At 44.1% G+C, this 27,159-nt stretch overlaps 1 protein-coding gene across 6 annotated transcripts in view; it reads right to left on the reverse strand.

The window, feature by feature from the left end:
- Positions 1-27,159, reverse strand: part of LYAR (Ly1 antibody reactive) — a 99,260-nt gene that overhangs the window by 68,358 nt on the left and 3,743 nt on the right. For all 6 annotated transcript variants that reach the window (XM_029591051.1, XM_029591031.1, XM_029591070.1 and 3 more), the window contains exon 2: positions 14,806-15,009. In XM_029591051.1, coding sequence (XP_029446911.1) covers positions 14,806-14,927 — 122 coding nt within the window. In that variant the 5' untranslated portion in view covers positions 14,928-15,009. The remainder of the gene's footprint in view (positions 1-14,805; positions 15,010-27,159) is intronic.

Consider the following 27,159-nt stretch of genomic DNA (forward strand, 5'->3'; position numbering starts at 1 on the left):
GAAATTCGAAAGCATAGTCACCCCTTACTACCTCTAGGACATTGTAATCTAAGCCTACCATTGATCAGAACCCGCTCCTTGAGACTCCTGATAGAGATGCAAACTGCTAGAACCACCAGGCAGCAGCAAGAAGCAACCTGTAAATTCATTGCCATGGCTTCAAAGGCCTGTTTAAGCATGCCTCAATTCTCCTAACCTGAGTAGTGCTGCCCCTCCTTCAACCAGGATGGTGGTTCACTTATTAAGAGTGTACACCAAGGCATCAATCTTCGGGAATGCAACTGCTCCCTTGCCTTTGGATTCAAGAAGTATAAACCTGCCAAAAAGCACCCCCTTTAAAATTTGCTTCCGGACCATTCCACTCAAGATCAATCAACAGGACGCCTTGCGTAAAGTGACCAAGATGGGATCTTTCTTCTGTAACCCTGTAGTATTACTCAGTCTACTTTGAGCGTTTTCAAGGTCCGAGTCAATAGACTTGGCGACTCATCTTTGTGAAAAGAAAAATGAAGCAGAGTCCTATGTGGTTCCAAGTCAGGTGGAATTTCTCCCTCTTCCAGAGGTGTGAAATCAGTCTCCACTGGAACCATCCGACGGGTCATGATCTGCATTCTCCCTCTCTAGGGGCAGCCTCCCTTCAGTGCTTGCCCGAAGTGGACAGCGCACATAGGATACCCAAGGACATGACCCCTGCTTACTGGGCTGTTTTGTCTCTGCTGGGCGCCCTTTCAGAAAGGCCTGTAAGCTCTAGAAAAATTCCACCCAGGAGGATGGGGGATCCACACTAGGGCCCATAGGCCCAAACATGGCACTCTCCAATACCTCCCCCAAGGATGCCTCTCCCAACAGGAACAAGAGGGAGAGAGAAACTGTCTGCCGTATTGCCTCCTGTGCCTCTTCCCTCCAAGTTCACCATTGGCTGAGGGGATGTCCCAACATATCGGCAAAATCCATAGTACGCAAATCATCTTGTGCGCCCAGATAGCACCGATACAGGTGAAGAGAAAGCAATAGCTGGATTGCCCTTATACTCACAAATAGCAAGGGGCCTAGATTTATTTATTTTTAGTCTCGATCACCATTATTTTGCTTCCCATGCAGCCTGAGACGGCCCCTTGCACACACACCAATGGCATCCAGGTGTACCCGTACAATTATGCGCTCAAATCTAGGCTGCGGCTTTATGCACACGTGCCTGCGCATGTGCGTGCCTATGGTAAGAGACTGCTGCACTGTGAGGATGCGAGCACACATCTAGCATGAAAGAAAAAAACGCCTACCACAACCTACCAGGCAGCTGACTGATCAAGCCCTGCAATGCAGGGCCTAGTGAAAATTGCTCAAGCGTGCCACCTCCACTCTCCATTAACTCCCCTGAGAAGTGAGGGGAGAAGGTAGGAAACACCGAGGGAGAGAACAGCCCGGTAAGGAAAAAAAAAAGAGGGGAACCTAACTTCTTCCCTCCTAACTTTTTTTTTTACTTGAACTCAAGTCCTTTCCTGGCGGGTCAACAGCTACAGGGGAAGAGGGCACAAGCCTTCACTGCAGAGCTCTTCTTCATCCTTTATAAGTCTATGCCTGGCCAGACTTTGAGACTTCAATCAGGTGTCACCTCAAGAGCTTAAGTTCTGCATCTAATCTTCCCCTTATCTTCAATTTCTTCTGATTTTTTTTTTTTTTTTAATACTAGCAATCTCCACATGTCACCATCTGCTGGAGATGCAGAATGCTAGCAGGAAGATGTTGGGGTAAGACTACTATATGTCAGTGACATCCGTGAGTCAATTTTGTTCCACCTCCATCTGCTGGAAGAAATATATAACCCATTAGTGTGAATTGACCTGCCTAAGTGCAGAGGACTGCTCTTTTTACCTGAGCCCAGCCTTTGTCAGCTGGAAGCACAGTTGGACCTGCGCCTCCTCTCTCCTTTTTTTTTTTTTGAGCCGAAACCTGGCAAAATAGCCTTGGCTCAAATGCTCAATGAGGGAAAGCACCATATTACGATCAACTCAAGAGGCCTTTTCTTTCTTCCTCTTCTTTTTTTTTTTTAAACTGAAAACAAGCTATTCCACAAGGGGATATGCACATACACCATCTGTTAAAAACGGAGAATACAGGATGATATCAGGGCAGAGCTATGTGTCAGTGACGTCAGCAAGTCAACTGTCTCCATCTCCTTCTGCTGGTAGACGTGCATAACCCACCAGTGTGGATTGGCTTACCTGAGTGCAGAGGAATAATCTGTTTTGCAAATAGGGGGGTGACAACAGCAGTACATGGTAATTACATTTCGTCCCTGGCAAGTACACCATCTACTCTGCAATGCAGGCCTCACTCTCCTCCATTATTCCCTACTCCGTCCATCTCACCACTTCATCCAAGTCTTCTCTCTCCTCTAATCCCCTTTTTTTATAGCAGCCCTCTCACTTTCTCCTTTCCTCCTCTTTCCTATGCTCTCTCTACTCCATCCCTTCCCCCACCATCTCAACCCTGCTCCTCAACTGTGGCTGCAGTTCTCACTGTCCTCCTGATTTCCCTACTGCTTTCTCACGGGTATTGAATGGGACAATGACAATGACAACTCCTTTCCTAGCCCACCAGCTGACAAAATTCAGTCACCCCAGGCAGCAAATTAGTAGATTTTCGAAATCCTGGTACTAAGCATTTCTCCCAAAGATACAAAATGGGAGAAATGTTTTACTGCATCCAGTCCACAGTCTGTTATTCACATCCTATCTATCAGTAAAATCACAAAAAAACCCAATCCCTAATTAACTCAGAAAGTCTAGTCTGCATTTTATTTTTCTAAGCTAATTATGCTTAGTAAATCTGGTATCATCTAAATACTTAAATTTTCAAAGCAGTGCTGTTTTCTACTTGCCATAGAATGAAAATCTGTTGCGAGTAGGTTTATGGGAATATTTAATTAAAAAACAAATGCTCTGTTGCAAATGATTGCTCTCAGATCTCAGAAAATGGTAGGTCCTGCTTAGTCTTTGAATAATTACAAGTCGTGACACCAAATGAGTGCTGCTAATCAGTGGCTTGTCCTAGGATGAGACAGAAGAATGCTGCTGCCTACCAGCCTATATCTTTTCAGAATTTTTTTTTTTTTTGAACATACACACTTTGGCCATGCAGCCACAGCCTAATGCAGCAGTTCTGTACTGCCACCTAGTGGAAATACAGTCTATAAAGCTTTTCTACAACTGCTAGCAAGGAAAATTAGTTTCTTAACTGCATTAGGCTGTGGCCATGCAGCCACAGCCTAATGCAGTAGTTCTGTACGGCCACAGCCTAATGCAGCAGTTCTGTACTGCCACCTAGTGGAAATACAGTCTATAAAGCTTTTCTACAACTGCTAGCAAGGAAAATTAGTTTCTTACCTGCTAATTTTTGTTCCTGTAGTACCACGGATCAGTCCAGACTCCTGGGTTTGCCCCCCCCCCCCTCTAGCAGATGGAGACAGAGCAGTTACCATAACAATGCTGTTATGTTGTAAATTATGTTATGTTGTAAATTACAACCGTTCGTTGTAAATATTTAAAATGCTATTAATCTTTTCTTTTTCCTTCCTCTCCCAGTTTAAGCATCCCTGTTTTTTGTAACTGCTTTCTTCCGCACTACAGTTCCAGTTTGTTTTTTCTTTCTATGCACCACTGTTTTAATGTAAACCTGCATGATGTGATTTTATCATGAATGCCGGTATATAAAATCCTTAAATAAATAAATAAATAAATGTTCCGCCTATAAATAGAATGGTGCCACTTACAGTCCGGCAGTATTACTCAATGTCAAAGCAGAATATCTCATCAAAACATCTTGAACTATGTACAATAACCCTTTAACAAGAAAAAGAAATAATTGGTCCTGGGAACCAAACCTGTAGAACCACTTGAGGACAGACAAATTGCAAATTTCTTCAGACCTAAAAATTAATTACATAATAACCGAGCGGATTCTCCCTTACTTCCATGCCTCTGACGGGCGGGACTCTGGACTGATCCATGGTACTACAGGAACAAAAATCATCACGTAAGAAACTAATTTTCCTTTCCCTATACGTACCTGGATCAGTCCTGACTCCTGGGATGTACCAGAGCTACCTTATCTGGGATGGGAACCGGAGAGGCCTGCTTGAAGCACACCTTCTCCAAAACCACCAGAACCTTATGCTTGGACATCAAGTCTGTAATGTCTCGCAAAATGTATGCAAGGACTTCCACGTAGCCACCCTGCAAATTTCCTGTGGAGAAACCATCTGGCACTCTGCCCAAGACCCCGCAAGCGAACGAGTAAAGTGAGCCCTTAGACCAAAGAAAAATTGGTTCTTACCTGCTAATTTTCGTTCCTGTAGTACCAAGGATCAGTCCAGACCACTGGGTTGTGTCTCCCTTCCAGCAGAGGGAGTCAGAGAAAAAAAAACTGAAAAGGCACCCCTCTTAACCTGGTGTGCCACCTGCGATCCCTCAGTATACACGATATCAAAGCAGAATAACCAATAAAGGAGAACAAATCCCCAAACATAACAACCAGTGGCTACAACAATACGTGCGGTAAACAAACCGTACCGCCGCATAACATACCCATCAAGAAGATTCCGTCCCATGCCTGTAAAGAACTCTGCCGAGGTAAGAAGAAGGAAGAAAACATACAGAAAAAACGGACTTTCCAAAAAAAAACCCAAGGGCGGGCGTCTGGACCGATCCTTGGTACTACAGGAACGAAAATTAGCAGGTAAGAACCAATTTTCCTTTCCCTGTACATACCAGGATCAGTCCAGACCACTGGGATGTACCAGAGCAGCCCTAACTGGGGTGGGATCTGGAGAGTCCCGCACGAAGAACACTGCTGCCAAAACAGTCGACCTCAGGATCCCGGACGTCCACACGATGTTTCGCAAAAGTATGCAAGGATTTCCAAGTGGCTGCTCTACAAATCTCCTGTGCTGAGACCAACTGGCTCTCTGCCCAAGAGGCTGCTTGAGACCTGGTAGAGGTGCTTTCAAGCCTTCTGGTATGGCACGCCCTGCACAAAGATAAGTGGAGGAAATGGCCTCCTTCAACCACCTAGCAACCGTAGCTTTGGATGCTTTGTGTCCCTGTCTAGGACCAGACAATAAGACAAACAAATGATCCGATAATTGAAAAGCATTGGTCACCTCTAGATAGCGAAGGAGAACCCGGCACACATCCAATTTATGCAGATCCTTATCCGTCGCAGAAGTCAGATCCAAATTCGGGAAGGCCGGTAACTCTACCGTCTGATTGACATGAAAAGCCGATACCACCTTGGGCAAGAAGGAGGGAACGATCTGCAGCGAAACTCTGGAATCCGAAATACGAAGATATGGATCCCGACACGACAAAGCTTGAAGCTCTGAAATTCCAGTGGGAACACTGAGAGGAGAGGATCACCTTGCTGGTGGCTGAAAGGAATCAGTAAGTTTTTGCTTGGGACATTGTCTTTTTTAAAAGTATTGGGGCAAAGTTAACTATTTGGGAATATTATTTAGTGTGTTTATGTGTGTGTGTGCTTTTAATAGTCAGAAAGGCAGGGAATAAACAAGTTAGACTGTTTTTTTTTTGTTTTTTTTTAAACAGTCAGTCAATAAGCTAGCTAGTAAGCAGTAGGTAGTGTGTTAATTTTTAAAAGTCTGCAGAACTGAGTATTCTGCAGACTTTTAAAGAACTCAGTGTTTGTATGTAATACAAACTGAGTGTTTGAATTAAAAAAAAAACACCCCACAAAGAAACCCCCAAAAAGTAGCCAGAAGCTAGAAATAAGCTAGGAGCAGGGTATATCTAAGTAAAAAGGTTGAAAGGTTCAGCTCAGTTACTCACCTTGGAAAGGTGTTGAGGTAGTGTGATTGGGTTGAATAGGTATCAACATTTGTTAATCAAGAGAGCTGTAAGTCAATCTGGCTGGCTGACTAACTGAAGTTAGACTGTTTGTATTTCCCAACCCTCCCACCCCTCGTCCACCCACCCGTAGCTCATCCCTTAATTTATAGGCAGGTGCCACTTTCAGAAAAAAAAAAAAAACCATCAACAAAAACTTTATTGAGAATTCGATTAGACCCCAGTAGGCCACTACCAGACATATAGTTAATTCACTAATACATTTAAAGGACGTTAGACACATTCCTACTCCTATAGCATCCTAAAACTTAACTAGGAACTGATCAAAATTGAGATGAAGGCAGCAGTCCAGCAGCAAGAGGGGGGCTTCCCAGTCTTTTGCATAGAGTGTCACATGTATGATTTTTTACCCACTGGTGAGAAGTTGTACGTGTGCATGCGATGCAAAGAGCTCCTGGTTCTCAAAGAACGAGTCCAATCTCTGGAGGCTAGAGTGGCAGACCTGGAGGAGCTGAGGCAGACAGAGAGGTATATAGATGATACCTTCAGGGACATAGTAGCCAAGTCCCAACTTCAGACTGGCAGCCCTGGTGCTGCCTTGGAGGAAGAAGGTCTCATGATGGGAGAGCATCAACCGGGTGCAGCAGGAAAGGATCCTGTAGCGAGGACCTGCTCTCCAGGTGATGCATTGTCCTTTCGCACAGGGGTTATCTCCCCAAGGCCTACTGCCCAGGAGGGAAGGGTTAGGTTGGCCGTCATAGTTGGTGATTCGATTATATGGAATGTAGATAGCTGGGTGGCTGGTGGGCGTGAGGATCACCTGGTAACGTGCCTACCTGGTGCTAAGGTGGTGGACCTCACGCGTCACCTAGATAGGATTTTAGACAGTGCTGGGGAGGAGCCGGCTGTTGTGGTACATGTGGGCACCAACGACATAGGAAAATGTGAGAGGGAGGTTCTGGAAGCCAAATTTAGGCTCTTAGGTAGAAAGCTTAAATCCAGAACCTCCAGGGTAGCATTCTCTGAAATGCTCCCTGTTCCACGCGCAGGTCCCCAGAGGCAGGCAGAGCTCCGGAGTCTCAATGCGTGGATGAGACGATGGTGCAAGGAAGAGGGATTCAGTTTTGTTAGGAACTGGGGAACCTTTTGGGGAAAGAGGAGTCTCTTCCGAAGGGATGGGCTCCACCTTAACCAGGGTGGAACCAGACTGCTGGCGCTAACCTTTAAAAAGGAGATTGTTCTAGTTTAAAAGCTGCTCTAAGGGGAAAGCCGACAGTCGGTCAGCAGCACATGGTTCGGAAAGAGGTATCTTCAAAGGATACTAATGATGCATTAGAATTAGGGCATCCCGACAGTGAGGTTCCAGTAATAAGAAAAGTAGTCCAAGTGCCTGTAACTGAAAACTCACCTGAGCTAAAAAATTCTAACTTATCCCTATCAATTAAAAAGCAGAATGAAAATACAAACAAAAAACAAACTTTGAAATGTTTGTATGCTAATGCCAGAAGTCTAAGAAATAAGATGGGAGAATTAGAATGTATAGCAGTAAATGATGACATTGACATAATTGGCATCTCAGAGACATGGTGGAAAGAGGATAACCAATGGGACAGTGCTATACCGGGGTACAAATTATATCGCAATGACAGAGAGGAGCACCTGGAAGGAGGTGTGGCGCTTTGGGCCAGATTTTAAATGCCCTGTGCGCGTAAATCCGGCCGTATTTACGCGCGCAGGGCCCTCGCGCACCTATTTTGCATAGGCCGCCGGCGCGCGCACAGTCCCGGGACTCGCTTAAGTCCCGGGGCTTCGTAAAAGGGGCGGGGAGGGGGCATGGTCGAGGCCTCCGGACCAGCCCCCAGGTCGGGTGATGGCGCGCCAGCAGCTCGCTGGCGCGCACAGATTTACGCCTGCTTTCAGCAGGCGTAAATCTGGCAACAAAGGTAGGGGGGGGTTTAGATAGGGCTGGGGGGGAGGGCGAAAGAAAGGTCCCTCCGAGGCCGCTCCGATTTCGGAGCGGCCTCGGAGGGAACAGGCAACGCGCGCCGGGCTCGGTGCGCGCAGGTTGCACAAATGTGCACCCCCTTGCGCGCACTGACTCCGGATTTTATAAGATACACGCGGCTACGCGCCTGGTGCGCAAACAAAAGTACGCCCTCGCGCAAATTTAGAAAATCTACCCCCTAATGTCTGGGATGGCATAGAGTCCAACATGAGACTAAATACAAAATCCTGCATGAGACTAAATACAAAATTGAATCTTTATGGGTAGAAATCCCTTGAGTGTTGGGGAAGACTAGAGTGATAAGAGTATGCTACCGTCCACCTGGTCAAGATGGTGAGACGGACAGTGAAATGCTAAGGGAAATTAGGGAAGCTAACCAAATTGGTAGTGCAGTAATAATGGGAGACTTCAATTACCTTTGTGTAGAAAGACGTGGTATTTGATAGTTTTAAACAATCACAACGCTATATAAATCTTTTTGTCAATGTTTACAATGTATATTTAAGGACCATCATACCACCCCCAGTGCTTACAAGTTATACTTGCACTTTCTGCACTTTCACAGGGTCATGTTTAATCAATTGGTCCAAATGACATCAATGTTCGATTTTTTCATTTTTTACTGTATAATAAAAAAGGCAACTTTCCTTATTTCCTGGTTATCGGGGTTGTTTATCCCGGGGCTGTCGGAGGCACTTGTCCGACGCACGCGTTTCGCCAAAGCTGCTTCAGAGACATCCGATTCAAGCTCTCCAGATCCAGCACTTTCCCTTGCTTAACGGGGTATCTAAACAGCATTTATTTCATACAAAATGCTGCAGGTCCATAAATTTGTCTAAGATGAAAAAGCTTATGGTTAAGAAATTTTTAGTTTTAGCGGTGTATAATTTTAGCAAAGCAACATTTAACGATGTATTTCTGCAAGTGGGAAAAGGAACAAATTAATCTGACTCACCGGACGCCGACGCCTTCTCCCTGCTCAGAAATTTCAGCAGTGAGGCGGCTCGGGCCGGTCTGATTTTTAAATGCAATGGTTTTTTGCGTCCACCTGACAGTCAAATGATTCCTGATTTCGGCGGGCAATCACCAAAAATGGAACCACTCAATGTCCTTATTCAGGCCACCAGGGATGACTGATTTCAATTGAAAAATCCACTTTTGCTCACATTGTCTTAATGTTTGAATACGATTCCCGCCCCGCCAATGTTGATTGATGATTTCAAGCACTGTCCATTTAATGTCATCGAACTCGTGTTTACATTCCTTGAAATGAGAAACCAAAGGTTCCTCAACCCGGTTAGTATTAATACAACACTTATGTTCGGTAAGACGGGTCTTGATTTTCCTTTTAGTCATGCCCACATAAATTAAGGTTACACAAATTCAGAGAGCCAAATTAAATATATTAAACATGCAAAATTTATTTAAATCCACCAGCAACCTATATAGACAATAAAAGCTAAGCTAACACACTCACACATTCATACCAACACATTAAAAAATATGTTCGTTGAGATATCACATACAAAATGCAGTCTCTTACTACAAATATATTACACATATATACGTTCTATACAAACAATCAACAATGTAAATCTCATATATTGCCATGAGTTTCTTCAACTAATATGTTTAATTCCTGATGTCCGACAAAAGTAGATCAAAAGATCTCTTCGTTTCACTCCTCACACGAGGGGCTTCCTCAGGGACCAATATGATTCACATATGTTACATATGCTACCGCACTTGAGTTATAAATCATCCATATGTTTCACTTCAATAACTTCTTATAAACGCCACTCCTCACAATATTTTCAATACATCCGGAGCCATCAGTTCAAACGCTTCATTTTTCACGGCGTGTCAATCGGTATTCCCGTTCAATGTTGCAAACCGGTACTAACTTCAATACCTTTTCAAAAACCTTATAAGACACACCAACCTGTGCTCTCAAAAAACATATCGTTCAAACCGGAGGTGACGTACCACGTCGTCACCCACTGAAGTGGGTGACCACGTCGTCACCCACTTCAGTGGGTGACGACGTGGTACGTCACCTCCGGTTTGAACGATATGTTTTTTGAGAGCACAGGTTGGTGTGTCTTATAAGGTTTTTGAAAAGGTATTGAAGTTAGTACCGGTTTGCAACATTGAACGGGAATACCGATTGACACGCCGTGAAAAATGAAGCGTTTGAACTGATGGCTCCGGATGTATTGAAAATATTGTGAGGAGTGGCGTTTATAAGAAGTTATTGAAGTGAAACATATGGATGATTTATAACTCAAGTGCGGTAGCATATGTAACATATGTGAATCATATTGGTCCCTGAGGAAGCCCCTCGTGTGAGGAGTGAAACGAAGAGATCTTTTGATCTACTTTTGTCGGACATCAGGAATTAAACATCTTAGTTGAAGAAACTCATGGCAATATATGAGATTTACATTGTTGATTGTTTGTATAGAACGTATATATGTGTAATATATTTGTAGTAAGAGACTGCATTTTGTATGTGATATCTCAACGAACATATTTTTTAATGTGTTGGTATGAATGTGTGAGTGTGTTAGCTTAGCTTTTATTGTCTATATAGGTTGCTGGTGGATTTAAATAAATTTTGCATGTTTAATATATTTAATTTGGCTCTCTGAATTTGTGTAATTTTATGACAAGATTATAGAGAGTTGTATTTAATATACCCTTTGTGTAATTATATACACATAAATTAAGGGACATGGGCAGAAGATCGCGTAAACAGCATGAGTCGAGTGGCAGGAAAATTCAGGCAACAAGATTTCAAAAGGGAAACTTTGATAAAATGAGAAAAATTGTTAGAAAAAAACTGAAAGGAACAGCTACAAAAGTAAAAAATGTCCAAGAGGTGTGGTCATTGCTAAAAAATACCAGACAGGCTAAGAGAGAATTTGAAAAGAAGTTGGCCATAGAGGCAAAAACTCACAGTAAAAACATTTTTAAATATATCCGAAGCAGAAAGCCTGTGAGGGAGTCAGTTGGACCGTTAGATGATCGAGGGGTTAAAGGGGCACTTAGAGAAGATAAGGCCATCGCGGAAAGATTAAATGATTTCTTTGCTTCGGTGTTTACTGAAGAGGATGTTGGAGAGGTACCCATGATGGAGAAGGTTTTCATGGGTAATGATTCAGATGGACTGAATCAAATCACGGTGAACCTAGAAGATGTGGTGACCTGATTGACAAACTGAAGAGTAGTAAATCACCTGGACCGGATAGTATACACCCCAGAGTTCTGAAGGAACTAAAAAATGAAATTTCAGACCTATTAGTAAAAATTTGTAACCTATCATTAAAATCATCCATTGTACCTGAAGACTGGAGGATAGCAAATGTAACCCCAATATTTAAAAAGGCTCCAGGGACGATCTGGAAAACTACAGACCGGTTAGCCTGATTTCAGTGCCAGGAAAAATAATGGAAAGTGTTCTAAACATCAAAATCACAGAACATATAGAAAGACATGGTTTAATGGAACAAAGTCAGCATGGCTTTACCCAAGGCAAGTCTTGCCCTCACAAATCTGCTTCACTTTTCTGAAGGAGTTAATAAACATGTGGATAAAGGTGAACCGGGAGCTTGGATTTTCAGAAGGCGTTTGACAAAGTGCCTCATGAGAGGCTTCTAGGAAAAGTAAAAAGTCATGGGATAGGTGGCGATGTCCTTTCGTGGATTGCAAACTGGCTAAAAGACAGGAAACAGAGAGTAGGATTAAATGGACAATTTTCTCAGTGGAAGGGAGGGGTCAGTGGAGTACCTCAGGGATCTGTATTGGGATCCTTACTTTTTAATTTATTTATAAATGATCTGGAAAGAAATACGACGAGTGAGATAATCAAATTTGCAGATGACACAAAATTGTTCAGAGTAGTTAAATCACAAACAGATTGTGATAAATTGCAGGAAGACCTTGTGAGACTGGAAAATTGGGCATCCAAATGGCAGATGAAATTTAATGTGGATAAGTGCAAGGTGATGCATATAGGGAAAAATAATCCATGCTATAATTACACAATGTTGGGTTCCATATTAGGTGCTACAACCCAAGGAAGAGATCTAGGCGTCATAGTGGATAACACATTGAAATCATAGGTTCAGTGTGCTGCAGCAGTCAAAAAAGCAAACAGAATGTTGGGAATTATTAGAAAGGGAGTGGTGAACAAAACGGAAAATGTCATAATGCCTCTGTATCGCTCCATGGTGAGACCGCAACTTGAAAACAGTGTACAATTCTGGTCGCCGCATCTCAAAAAAGATATAATTGCGATGGAGAAGGTACAGAGAAGGGCTACCAAAATGATAAGGGGAATGGAACAGCTCCCCTATGAGGAAAGACTAAAGAGGTTAGGACTTTTCAGCTTGGAGAAGAGACAGCTGAGGGGGGATATGATAGAGGTGTTTAAAATCATGAGAGGTCTAGAACGGGTAGATGTGAATAGGTTATTTACTCTTTCGGTTAATAGAAAGACTAGGGGGCACGCCATGAAGTTCGCATGGGACACATGTAAAACTAATCAGAGAAAGTTCTTTTTTACTCAACGCACAATTAAACTCTGGAATTTGTTGCCAGAGGATGTGGTTAGTGCAGTTAGTATAGCTGTGTTTAAAAAAGGATTGGATAAGTTCTTGGAGGAGAAGTCCATTACCTGCTATTAAGTTCACCTAGAGAATAGCCACTGCCATTAGCAATGGTAACATGGAATAGACTTAGTTTTGGGGTACCTGCCAGGTTCTTATGGCCTGGATTGGCCACTGTTGGAAATAGGATCGTGCCTTGATGGACCCTTGGTCTGACCCAGTATGGCATATTCTTATGTTCTTATTCGCCATGCGGAGGTAATGGCTACCAAAAAAACAGTCTCGAGTGTCAAATCCTTCAACGTAGTCCGCTGGAGGGGCTCAAAAGGAAGACCACCATAAGCCCTTGAGAACTAAATTCAAGCTCCTGGCAGGACAAATTTGTCGTACCGGCGGGCGCAAATGCTTGGCCCCTTTCAAAAAACGGGACAAATTTGGATGAGCTGCCAATGAAAAGCCATCAATCTTGCCCTGCAGGCAACCCAATGCCGCGACCTGCACCCGGAGAGAACTGCAAGCTAGACCTTTCTTCAGTCCCTCCTGCAGGAAGGATAGGATGTGTGCCACCGAAGCCAGATGCGGAGAGACGTTCAAATCTTGACACCAAGAGTCGAAAACTCTCCAAACACAAATATAGGCCAACGACATGGACGATTTCCATGCTTGCAAGAGGGTAGAAATAACCAAATCCGAATATCCCCTCTTCCTCAATTGCCTCCTCTCATAAGCCAGGCCACTAGACAAAAGTGATCCGCTCGATCGAAAAATACTGGACCTTGCTGAAGAAGATTCGGGAGGTGGGTGAGACGCATCGGACCGTCGATCGCCAACGAGATCAGATCCACAAACCACGGCCTTCGGGGCCAGTCTGGGGCTACCAGAATAACAGGCCCTACTTGGTTCTCTATCCAACGCACGATCTTGCCCACTAGTGGCCAAGGCAGAAACACATACAGCAGTACGCCGTGAGGCCACAGAAGGATGGGAGCATCCACTCCTTCCGACCCGTGATATCTCCGACTGAAAAACCGGGGCGCCTTTGCATTTGTCCAAGTTGCCATCAGGTCGAAACTGGCAGCTGAGAAAGTCTACCTGCACATTGTCCACCCCAGCTATGTGCGAGGCCGCCAACCGGACCAGATGCCGCTCTGCCCACGTCATGAGCCTTTCGGCCTCCCAGGCCACCGACCGGCTCCTGGTTCCCCCTTGGCGGTTGATGTAGACTACTGTTGTCGCGTTGTCTGACAAGACTCGCACCACACACTGAGCTACCAGAGGGAGAAAAACACGTAACGCCAGGCGTACCGCCTTGGTTTCCAATGGATTGATTGACCACGTCGCCTGATAACTTGTCCAACGACCCTGAGCGGATTGTGACTGGCAAACTGCTCCCCAACCAGTGAGGCTGGCATCCGTCGTGACTATTACCCACTGCGGCTCCTCTAGGTCCATCCCCTGTAACAAGTGGGCCAGAATCAACCACCAATCGAGACTGGACCTGGCTGGTTCCATCAGTGGCAAAAGCAGGCGATTTAAATATTGCATCGCGCCTCCAGGAGAGGTGCCTGGGAGTAGTTAGGAAAGCGGGTGTTCAGCCCACTTTTTTTGCATTGGCCCCTGTGAGGGCCTCCCCAGAGGCTCTCTCTCTTTGCTCCACTCCTCTCCTCTCTCAAGCCCAGAAATAGCTGAAATGCAATTCGAAAACTTTATTGTGAATTGCATAACAGCCGATTCGGGCATATCGCACAGCTTAACGCCAGGAAAAAAGATATAGTTATTTCCGGTGTTAAACCGTGCAATAACATGCGTTATGCTATCACACAGCACGATATTGCTCCTCATTTTCATAAATCCCACCAAACACCTCCCTAATCCTGCCCGTTCTCAAAATCTGCATTTGTGCCGTGCGCTAGCATTATTATCACATACGTTGTGTCGTTAACATATGCGTTAATATGTTATCGTGTGCATTAACGCCACAACGCATTTTGATGAATGACCCTGTTAGGTTGAGAGCTGCCATGCTTCTTTTGGTTTCTGCCCAGTGCACTGTCAATATCTCCTTTCCTCTCATCCGTAATATCTAGTCAAATAGCACGCCAATACCAGAATGGGAGTGAGGCAGAGGAAGGGTCTTGGCTACACACTGGAAATATCTGAGAAGTGTATTGGCAATAATTATTCTTAAAAATACAGTTTGCTTAAGGTGTATAGTTTAAAAAACTAAGCAAGCAGCAGGAGCTCCCACTTTAGAGTTTAAGCAAAGTTTAAATCAAAAGAAAATGCCAACCAAATTATTTTGGATGATTTTTTGTCATTTAATACATACCAGAAATCTTTGCCACAATCAATGCACGAAAGGCACTGACAATTTCTGCAAACAATGACATGTTTTTCAACTTGTGCTTTCTTCAGAGACTCCCCACATGCATTGCACGTAAAAAACACCATTGCAATAGATGGGTCAAAATCTTTTCCTCCTGAAGAAATCGACCAATTCCACAACTTTTCAACCTTATTTCAGGATTAGGATCTGTAAAGGATAATACACTCAGAGTGAGCACAGTGGTATGCATGAATCCTTAAGCATTGTCATTACGTCACATTACAGATAAGACAGACAGCATTTCCTGTCAATCACCACAGAAGCTGAAGGCTTAAGATGAAACCCAACTAAGCATCAATGAACAGAAAATGTACAACTCATGATCACTAAATTTGTGAAGCTCTAGTCAACTGGAGATGTTCACAATTACCAGTTTTATTAGCACTCTTTTCAATTATATATTTTGAAGTTAACTGCCTCTGTGCTTCAAATTACCAATTCAATCATTTCTTAAACTGATCTTATTCCTAGTTCTCCTTTCTTATTTTACCCCAAGATTTTACTTTAATTTTTTTTTCCTCCTTAGCCAACCTCTAATTTATTTTATAGCTTTCCTAGCTGAGTATCGAGTGGCAGCCTCCCTTCACTGACCCATTGAGTCACTCTGTGGCTTAGTTCCCGTAGGTTGCATATGGTGAAAGGGAATGAAATTGTTGGAACTTGCAATATGAACACAGAACTGGTGAGGTCTTTCACAGTGAAAAATTAGTTAGAAACATAGAAACATGATGGTAGAAAAAGACAATATGGCCCATCTAGTCTGCCCATCTATCCAATTTATCTAGCCTTACAATTCCCTTCACTTCCTCAGAGAGTCCCAGTATTTAGTCTATGCTTTCTTGAATTCAGATACAGTTTTGCCTCCCCTGGGAGGCCATTCCATGCATCCACTATCCTCTCTATAAAGAAATATTTCCTTAGATTACTCCTGAGTCTACCCCTTTTCACCTTCATCCCATGATCCATGTTCTAGAGCGTTCTTTTCGTTGAAAGAGGCTCAACTCCTTTGAATGGAAACCTTTGAGATATTTAAATGTCTCCATTATCTTTCCCCTATCTTGCATTTCCCTCTAGGTAATATATGTTTAGATCTTTAAGTCTATCCCCATATGCTTAAGATGAAGACTACTGATCATTTTAGTAGCACCCTCTGGATCGACGCCAACTGGTTTATATCCTTTTGAAGATGGGGCATCCAGAAATGTATACAGTATTCCAAATGAGATCTCAACAGGGACCTATATAGGGGAAATATCACCTCCATTTTTCTGCTGACCATTCCTCTCCCTATGCAGCCAAGCATCATTCTGGTTTTTGCCATTGCTTTATTCACCTGTTGGTATCTGATAATCTTAAGATTGACCAAACTCCCCCAGAACCCGTTCTTTTATGTTTAAAAAGAATTTCACTTCTATTGTTGTACGTCTCCTTTGGGTTTTTGCAACCAAATGCATTAACTCTGCATTTTTAGCATTAAATTTTAGCTTCCAGACGTTAGATCATGCCTCGAGGTTCGCTAGATCCCTCCCTCATGTTTTCCACACCTTCCAGGTCGTCTACCTTGTTACAAATTTTCTGTATCAGCAACAAAGACAAACTTTTCCCAACAATCATTCCACTGTCACTCACGAAAATGCTGAAAAGAACCAGTCCCAGGACTGATCCCTGAGGCACACCACTAGTAATATCCTCACCTCAAAGTAAACTCTATTTACTACTACCCTTTGTTACTTCCCACTCAGCCAGTTTCTAACCTAATTAGTCACACTAGGTTCCATACCAAGCACACTCAATTTATTTATAAGTCTTCTGTGCAGAGCCAAGTGTGATGCCCTTGGAACAGTCTATGGCTGGAGTAGGCCGCAGAACAGACCAGGCTGAAGAATGATCTGCTTTTCATCAGTTTATTTTCAAAATCACATAACAGAAAAGAAGCAAATGGCCGCTTACCTCAGCAGACTGACATGCAAAGAAAAATGTCCAGAACAAACACAGCATTAGATTGCAGCTTCCTTCTCCTTGCTGGGGCCTGTCTATCTCTCTCAGGGCCTCACCTTTGTATCCCTTACCTCAGGGAAATGCCCCCACCCAAGGATCCCTTTCCTGTCTGTCTTAAGGTGGACCGGGCCAGATAGCTGGAGCCGGTCCATTAAGGCAGTCTGAGGCTTTCTATCATATACTCTATCATATTCCCTCCCCTTCAGCTCAATCTTCCTTAGTTGAGCACCTGCCTGTACAAGGGAGACTTCCCTAGAAAGGAAGTCTGCATTTATATTTGCCTTCCCTGCTCTGTGTCGAACTTTAAAGTCAAATGGTTGGAGTGCCAGAAACCACCTCATTACTCGTCCATTGGACTCCTTATTCTGAGAGACCCAGACAAGGGGTTGGTGATCTGTTACCAGCGTGAACTGGCGGCCCAGTAGATAATAACGAAAAGCCTCCAAGGCCCATTTGACAGCTAAGGCCTTTTTTTCTATTGTTGAATAGCGTCTCTCTCGGGGTAGTAGCTTCCTGCTAATGAAGGCTACTGGATGTTCTTCGTCTTCTTTCTCTTGTGTGAGGATGGCTCCTAGCCCCACCTCTGATGCGTCTGTCTATACTATAAAGGGCTTAGTAAAGTCCGGACTTAGCAGAACAGGTTCCGAGCATATGTCTTTCTTTAAACCCTGGAAGGCTTCCTCCGCCTCTGTAGACCATCTAACCTTCTCTGGGCTTTCTTCTGTAATAGGCATGTGAGGGGCTTCGCTTTTTCTGAAAAGTTTGGTATGAACCATCGGTAGTAACTGATGAGACCTAAAAAGGCTCTCACCTTACTCTTTTTCTGTGGAACAGGGACTCGGGTAATTGCTTCTATTTTCCGCACCTGCAGGTGAATTTTTCCTCTCCCAAGGGAGTATCCCAGATATTGAACTTCTTGACCCCCTAATTTACATTTCTTGGAGTTGGCTGACAGTCCAGCCTTTCGTAGACTTGTAAGTACTGCCTGTAATTGTCTTAAGTGTGTCTCTCAGTCTCCACTGTAAATGACCATGTCGTCCAGATAGGCCACTGCATAACCTTGATGTGGGCGTAGCAAGCTGTCTACCAAGCGCTGGAAGGTAGCCGGAGCCCCATGAAGTCTGAATGGCAGGACCATAAACTGGAAGTGTCCTTCCGGTGTTGAGAAAGCAGTCTTCCCCTTCGCAATTGGTGCCAGGGAAACTTGCCAGTATCCCTTTGTCAAATCAAGCATGGAGATGAACTGGGCAGTTCCCAAGCATTCAATGAGTTCATCCACGCGGGACATTGGGTATGCGTCCAGCTTTGAAGTCTCACTGACCTTCCGCAAGTCAATACAGAACTGGATACTACCATCCGGTTTAGGTACCAGCACAATGGGTGAGGACCAATCGCTATTGGATTCCTCTATGACCCCAAGGCGAAGCATTTCTTTCACCTCAGCTTCTACAACCTGCCTCCTGGCTTCGGGAATCCGGTAGGGCCGTTGTTTAATTATTACTCCTGGGTTTGTAATAATGCCGTGACACGCTAAGTGAGTTCTCCCGGGCATAGTCAAGAAGACATCTTTATTCGGAGTCACCAGTTTATCTAGGACCACTTTCTGCGTTGTGGAGAGTTGGTCCCCATATGGGATCATCTGGGGCCTGGAAGTTTGTGAAACGTCTGGACCAAAGTCTTCTTCTTGGAACAGACTGCAAATCGGAGCAACCCATTTTTTTTCAATAGATTCACGTGGAAGATCTGGGCCTTCTTTCTTGAATATGTCAATCACTAACTTTCAAATAAAAAAAAGCGTAGACACGCAAAGCATGACTAAGACAAGTAAATTGATTGGTCACTTTTCAAACACAGGGAGTACTATAAAATAACTATAGCCGCAGTTGTCGGCATTATGAAGCCCGTACGTTGAAAGATTGAGAGAGCTCAGTGAGTATAAGATAATAGAATAAGAATACTGAATGGCATTTTATAATTTTGATTCTATATCAATTGCATTGTTTTACAGAATCCGCCCTGAGGAAGCGTTAAGCGAAACGTTAACGTTGGCGGTGGCGTGCACCACAAACTTGTTCAATATGAAAGAAAAACTGCAACAAGTTTCAAGATAAGTGCTCTATTACGATGTCGGGCAAAGAATTATCATACTAATCTTGCCTTAGAAAAGAAAAGATATGGAATATTATGGGCTTCCAATAGACATAAGTTATTGTGGTTAACAACGGTAAAATATATTTAAGACGTCAGAGTGGTAAATAGAGGCGAGAAAGAAAGTGAGCCACCGAAAATAATCAGCGTCAAAAAATTTACGCTTGCTGAGAAAATAGCCAACACACTCTGTTATAGAATATTTTGCGAACATTGACCAATAATTTATATGACACCAATTGTTTGGGACTTACAAAATTTTATAAAAAAAAGAAAAAGGGAGACATATTATAGACCTATGATTGAACTCACTGGTTACAAAATTTACGGTCAACAGACCTTTTTTGCCAGTTCTGAGGTCTTTGTCTCTTCCAAAAAAATTACTATTTGGGATATAATTTTAACAAAGTTCAATAAAGTTTGCTTTTAATAGATTTCTCAACATAGGATAACTTATGTAGTTTTTGCAGTTAGCTATTGAGTACAATTGAATTAGACGCTAGCTGGTTCCCTTTCTTCTGCTCGCTTAGAAGACTTAAACCACTGCTAACAACTGCCAACTTTCGATCAGTACTGCAAGCGCTGATTTTTGCAAGTACTGATTATTGTAACACCTTTCTACTAGGTCTACCATATACTTCGCTAAGACCACTACAAATATTACAAAACACAGCTGCTAGAATCTTGACCGGCAAAAGCAAAAGAGATCACATCACAAAAACCCTGGCAGAGTTACACTGGCTACCCACTGAACAAAGAATTCAGTACAAAACACTATGCACCATACATAAATTAATACATAATGAAAAAGCAGATTGGCTGAACACAGCCCTTCGCGTACACGTCCCGAACAGAAACCTGAGATCTGCCAACAAGCACTTCTTTCAATTCCATCAATCAAAACAGCAAAACTAACGCAAGTAAGAGAAAGAGCACTGTCATTAGCAGGACCCATATTATGGAACACCATGCCCCTAGAGTTAAGATTACAAAGTAACAACAAAACCTTTAGAAAAAATTTAAAAACCTGGCTCTTCAAATAAGCTTATCAAAAAGAGAAAGGTGAATAATACCCAGGGGAAAGCAGGTACAAACAATGGAACAACAAACAAACAATCAATATGTGTATAATTTTATTTGATATTTTAGTTTGAGTTTCATTTTGAGTTCATCAATTAAGGATAAAAGTACAATGATAAAGCTAATCTCATATCCTAAACTGTTAACGAGGAGAAATGGACATGATTTATTACACTCACCAATTTTATTATTTACAAACTATGTTACCGATCATGAAGGGCACCTGTGTAACTTAATATACTTTAGCATCATTTTTTTATGTGCCTTAATGTAAACCATTGTGACGGTACCCACTGAACGGCGGTATAGAAAAATGTTAAAATAAATAAATAAATACTGGATTACGTGAAACTGATGATGTTGAATTTTTGTTGCTAACATGGACGAATGGTATACTTTACGGCCGAAGTCATCCATGGACTTATGGTCCTTTCTTGGTGGTGAAGTGGCATGAAGTTTTGACCTTTTTGCCTTTGATAGTGCAGATTCCACTACTATTGAGTTGTGTGGCAATTGTGTGACATCGTAAATTGTTGAATTACGCATACGGTACTTGAAGTCTGTTTTCCTTGATGTAGCTGTGGTGGTAAAAGGTTTCTCCCACATTTTACGAAGGACTGTATCCAGTACTGTATGTGGTAGTAGAGCTGTTGGCTCTGGAGGCATTTCGAATATTTTCAGTATTCCAAGAACCTCTGTCCTAGGAACAGGAATCTTTCCCGTCTCTATATTTAAAAGAGAGCCTACTTTCTCGATAAACTTTGTGTAGGACAAGTCTTCTGGAGGGGAATAAGGTTCCGGAAGACCTTCTGGAGGGTCAGATGGAAAACCTGTAGATGAACCAGGGGACGAGTCTGGTCGATCAGCAATTGGAGATGGTGCTGACGGCTGAGAGAGGAGTGGAGTTGGCGAAGGCTGAGAAGGCGCAAGTGAAGGCGGAGAATGTACTGTGTTGAGATCTTAGAAAAGTATTTAATGCCTGCGAAATCTGTAACATCGCTTTAGATGTGAGAGGTTGTGCAGGTCCTGAAAAAGGAGCTGGTCCTGAAGGCATTGCTGCTAATAGCGAGTCTAGAGGAGGGGATTGTGGTCTACTAAGGGAAGACCCATGAGAATCAGAATCTTCGCTAGAGGTGACGGAGTCATGGACAGAGCATAGTTCCAGATGTTGGTCAGAATCTGTGTCACTAGGTTTATTTATTTTTATTTAAAAACGTTTCTATACCGTTGCTAAAGTTAAATACCATCGCAATGGTTTACATGTAGGCATATATTTAATGAGGGTAAAAGCGTACTATAGTACATTCTAACAGGTGCCGTTAAAGGTTCGGTTACAATATATCATTAGACATAGACATTTCGCGAAGTAGTTCATGACCAGTTGTACCAAAGGTACTTACACGGGTAGTTTTATCACACATAGTATTATAGTTATGTTTGTTGTGGTGTAGAGTTCATAGACTAATCTATTGTAAAGTTCTACTTACTGTGTGTCTGTGCCTTTCTGTTTTTCCTGAATAATTTCTCTCTATTCTTTCGTGTCTTTGTAAAATGCTTGTTTAAAAAGCCATGTTTTTAAACTTTTCTTGAATGTCTTTAGATCATTTTGAAGATGTTAAATGTTTAATTTTTTGTGACTTTTTAAGAGACATTCCTGAATTAGCAGTATAGGCTGCGTCAAGGTTGGTGTCCTGTGCGTCGGAATTCGAGGTTGACTCGATAGCTTCACACGTTTTAAGCCATGATGCTCTGCTGCGTCGCGTGGCATAGACGCTGTATGCTTAGATGCGCCGAGCGGTGCGCAGATGTGATGTGCACGTCACTGTGCGCCGATGCGTCACGTGCGCAATTGCACGCTGATGTCTTGTGTGCGGAGCCGCGCACTAATGTCTTGTGCGCGCCAATGAGTTATGCACCGAGCTAAGCGCCGAAGCGCCATGCTCGCATCCTGGCGCCAACGCGCCGTCCAGCTTCGGCCAATTTGATTTTTTATGACCCGATTTCTTCAGTGTCGATGAGCGGGATCGAGCGGGTTCCGTAAACTAAAACCCATGCAGCTCATGAGGGGATTTCTGTGAAAGAGGAGTTGTGGCCTCAGCTCCCTTCACTGGCCTTGGTGGATTGACCAACCTGGCCGAGGTACCCTCTAGCGATGCAGACCTTTTTGACGGAGTCTTCTTCAGTCTCTTTGATGGTCCCGGTGAACACTGTGTTGACGATACCTTTAGACGCGCAGTTTTTTCTGCACGCTTCCTTTGGGCTCTGGGAGACATACGAGCACAGTCCCGGCATGAGACTTAGTCATGTTCCTGTCCCCGGCAAATATAGCAGTAATTATGTCCATTTGTAATGGACATAATTTTACCCCATTGGCAGTACTTAAATCCGGATGGCTTAGGAGCCATCATTGCCTAAAAGAATTGAAGAAAAAAACAAATTCTGAGAAAAAAAATCTCTTCAGAGACGAGGAGGAGAAAAACCCCGCGTGCAGACTTGCTCACGGAAAAAAAAAAAAGAGACCGAGGTAACAAGGCAATCGTGCGGGAAGCTCACTGCGCAGCTGTACAGAGTTCAAAACTCTGTACTAACTGAGAAAACTCCGCCTACTGACTGGTCGCGAAACGCTCCCAGACAGCATGGCTAATTCAGCCCTGCTATTGACGGGAAATGCCTCTGACAAATCCAGAGACGTAAGAAACTCCCTCAACTGTACTGCCATTATCACAGAGTGTAAAATTTCCTTGTGGAAACGAGTCACTCACAAATGAAGGTTGACTGCCTTGAGATTCAGAATGGGGCAAAAGGTATCCTCCTTCTTGGGTACAACGAAATAAAAAGAATATCGGCCCATATTTTCTTGTGATATGGGCAATGTAATCATGACCTGCAGGTTGAGGAGCCTTGATAATGTACATTCCACTGCCTGTCTCTTCTGTGAAGATCTGCAGGGAGACATCATGAAAATGTCCTGAGGAAAGCTGAGAAACTCCAGAGCATAGCCGTCTCTTATCTCCAGAACCCACTGGTCTGAAGTGATCTCGACCCACCTTTAATAAAAAGGAGAGGCTGGTGACCTCCTATCTCCTGTTCCCAGGGATGGGTTGGCACACCCTCATTGAGGGGGTCGGGGGCACAGTTGCTCGAGCCTGCATCCTGTCTGGGCTGCCTGGAAAGAAGGACTGAGACTTACCCAAAGGTCGAGCCCTCTGAGAAGCCGCTACTCTTAGAATTGAAAATGTTTGAAACCCCTAACAAGCACTGAATGAGCGAGGTGCCTGCTTTTTATCCTCTGGTATGCGAAGTACCTGGGACTCACCCCATTTATTGGCCTTTTTTTTTTTTTTTTGCAACTCACTCCCAAACAAGAGTGATCCTTTAAAAGGCAATTTCATAAGATCAGACTTTGAAATTGTATCAGCAAACCAATTCCTCAGCCATAGCTGGTGCCTGGCTGTTATCACCAAAGCCACCCCTCTGGCAGAAGTGCGGATCGGGTCACAGCCCGCAACCGCCAAAAAAGCAGCTGCCAGTTCCATTACTGCCCTGGAATTCAAACCAGACTCATCGACTTCCTGATAGAGAAGCAAGCAAGAGCGAGCCAGCAAGGAGCAGCAAGTGGCTATCTGCAAATTCATTACTACTGCCTCAAGGCCTGCTTAAGGATAGCCTTAATTCTCCTAGCTTGCGCATCGTTCAATGTGCTCCCCCTTCTACAGGGATAGTTGTCCACTTGGTGAAAGCATACACCAGCGCATCTGCTTTCAGAAGGCGCAACTGCTCTCTCGCCGCCAGATCCAAAGGGATACAGTGCTTCTAAGGCTCATCCCCCCTTTAAAATTAGCTTCCGGGTGCCCTATTCAAGATCAATCAATTCTTGAATAGCATCCATAATGCTTTACGGAAAGAAACTAAAATGGGATTCTTCTTTGGCTCAGACATGGAATCAGCACCCGGCACCCCAGCTTCTTCAGTGTCTGGGAGATCAGAGCTGGCAACTCATCTCTATGAAGGAAACGTAACATCGTTCTATATGGCTCCAACACCGGAGGAATTTCCCCATCCTTTTGGGAGTAAGGATCTCCTTCATCATCCATGCTATCTGGGTCCCTATCAGCATGACCTGCGGCAGATCCAGACATTCTCTAAAGCTCACCCATGGCACCAGGCATAAGGGGATCCGTAGTCTATGATCCTGAACTCTTAGGTTTGGCTGGCTCCACTGACTGTGCCTGAAAAAAGGACTGCAGCCCTTGAAAAAAATTCCACCCAAAAAGGGCAGAAAGATCCAAAACAAAACCAGGAAGCAATGGTCCTGCGCCCACTGAGTTGCCTTCCCTTGCTGACGAACCAGTTAGGAGAGCCCCAAAATCAGGCAAAACCTCTGACAGGTCCCCTTCCAGTCCCATTCCCGCAACATGTGGGAAGGGCCGGGCTCAGCAAAATCAGCTGAAGACAACTCTGCCTGAGCCTAACAAGCAGCACGGACATAAGTTAGACGGGACACTAGGCTGAGATGCCCAAATATGGTAAGCAGCACAATGGGTAAAATACCCACGAGCAACATGCTCCCAAAGGCATCTGACAATTGCACACCCACAGAAGAGAGCCTGGATAGGGAACCCAAAAACAAGTTCTGTCCAATAAGCGCACACTGGATGCCCAAAATTTAGGCACTCAATATGGGGTCCAGGGAGGCGCCCACCTGAGTGCCCACCAGGGCGCACAAGCATGAACCGATGTCAGAAGCTGTTTCACGGCAGACTTGCATGTAGAAAAGCGAGTGAATGCTACCACGGCCTACCACGCAGCATCTGAGCAAAGCCTGAAAGCGAGGCCTAGTCAAAAGGCTGCTCTACCTGCCAAGCTGCTATGAATCCCCAAGCTCCCCCGGAGTCGGGAATGGATGTCAGATCGGCACGCTGAGACTCAAAGGCAAGAAGGGGAATGGAATCCCTAAAATTATCTTTTTTTTTAATTTTACTCTGGAGCTCAGCCCATCCCAGCCGAGTACAGAGTCAGTCACCAACTGTTGGAGGAGAGGGCAAAGGCCTTCACTACTGCACTTGGCTTCCTCTAACTCAGGGGTCGGGAATCTTTTTGGCTGAGAGAGCCATGAAAGCCACATATTTTAAAATGTAATTCCGTGAGAGCCATACTTACTACAACGCCCTACTCTCCTGACGCCCCCAAGACCTGCCAAATTAATTTACTACAACCCCCCATCCTCCTAACCCCCCCCCCCCCCCAAGACCTGCCAAAAGTCCCTGGTGATCCAGCGGGGTTCCAGGGCTTGCAGACAAATCTTTAATAAAAAAGTAAAAATCTAACAAAACCCCCCACCCTCCTGACGCCCCCAAGACCTCCAAAATTAATTTACTACAACCCCCACCCTCCGGACCCCCCCAAGACCTGCCAAAAGTCCCTGGTGGTCCAGCGGGAGCGATCTCCTGGACTTGGGCTGTCGGCTGCCAGTAGTCAAATGGCGCCAACGGCCCTTTGCCCTCACTATGTCACTGGGGTCGACCAATGGCGGTGGTAGCCCCTGTGACATAGTAAGGCAAAGGGCCATCGACACCATTTTGATTTCTGGCAGCCGACGGCCCTTTGCCCTTACTATGTCACAGGGGCTACCGCCACCGTTGGTCGACCCCAGTGACATAGTGAGGGCAAAGGGCCGTCGGCGCCATTTTGACTACTGGCAGCCGACAGCCCAAGTCCAGGAGATTCTGGACCGCTCCTGGACCCCCGCTGGACCACCAGGGACTTTTGGCAGGTCTTGGGTTGGGGGGGGGTCAGGGGGGTCAGGAGGGTGGGGGTTGTAGTAAATTAATTTTGGAGGTCTTGGGGGGGCGTCAGGAGGGTGGGGGATTTTGTTAGATTTTTACTTTTTTATTAAAGATATGTCTGCGAGCCAGATGCAGCCATCAAAAGAGCCATATCTGGCTCCTGAGCCATAGGTTCCTGACCCCTGCTCTAACTGCTAGCCTCTCAGCTGTTTCTCTCTCTAAAGCTAAGTCCATGCCGGAAAACCAGCTACCAGACTGAGGCAAATCTATTGAGGGAGGGATCCGCAGATATCACCCCAGGAAAACTCTACTGAGGAAGGGACCATGAAGTATCACCACAGGAAAGCAGAGTAAATTAATTTCCTTCTTCTCTCTCTTTTTTTTTTTAAGCAAACCCTAGAAGGAAGCTGCATGTCCACCATCTGCTGGAAAAGGAGAATACTGGTGGGCTAATGTCAGTGCTGGGGTACATATACCGTGACGTCAGCTTTGCTACCTCTCCATCTGCTGGTAGAGGTGCATAATCCACTGGTTGTGTATTAACCTATCTAAATGCTAAGAAAACAAGTAAAAATGTTTTGCAAGTATATTTGAAGCAAAACGTATGTGAGGGACTCACATACTAGATGATGGGGGGTATAGAAGCAGTGGTCAGAGAAGACAATGAATTAGCAGAAAAGGTGAGCAGGATGTTAGGATCATGCCCATACCAGAAACATTTTTTGATGCGATGATTCTAAGCAACTAGATGAAATTACTGTAAAACCGGAGGATGTAACAAGTCAGATTTCCAGGCTAAAGAATAACAAATCACTAGAACTGGAATGTATTTACCCCAGAATTCTGATGAACTCAAACATGAAATTGCAGACCTGTTTCTGTAGACTTGCAACATATAATTTAAAATAGCCACAGTGCCAGTTTGTAAAAAAAGGTGATCCAGAAAGCTATAGACCAGTGAGCCTGACATCTATGCTGAGCAAAATAGTAGAAGCTTAAAAACAAAAATACTCACTACATAAATAGGCATGGTTTCTGCAAAAGGAAGTCTTGCCTTACCAATTTTCTAGGCTTTTTTTAGGGTGAAAATAAACATGCAGATAAAGGTGAGCCAATTGATATAGTATATTTGGATTTTTAGAAGGCATTTGACAAAGTTCCTCACGAGTGACTCCTCAGTAAATTGGGAGGTCATGGGACTGGAGGCAGTGTCGTATTGTAGATTGGTAACCGAATAAAAGACAGGAAACAAAGGGTAGGATTGAATAACATTGTTATAATAGGA

This window comes from Rhinatrema bivittatum, chromosome 1, assembly GCF_901001135.1.
Source record: "Rhinatrema bivittatum chromosome 1, aRhiBiv1.1, whole genome shotgun sequence".
In the NCBI taxonomy this organism is placed as follows: Eukaryota; Metazoa; Chordata; class Amphibia; order Gymnophiona; family Rhinatrematidae; genus Rhinatrema; species Rhinatrema bivittatum.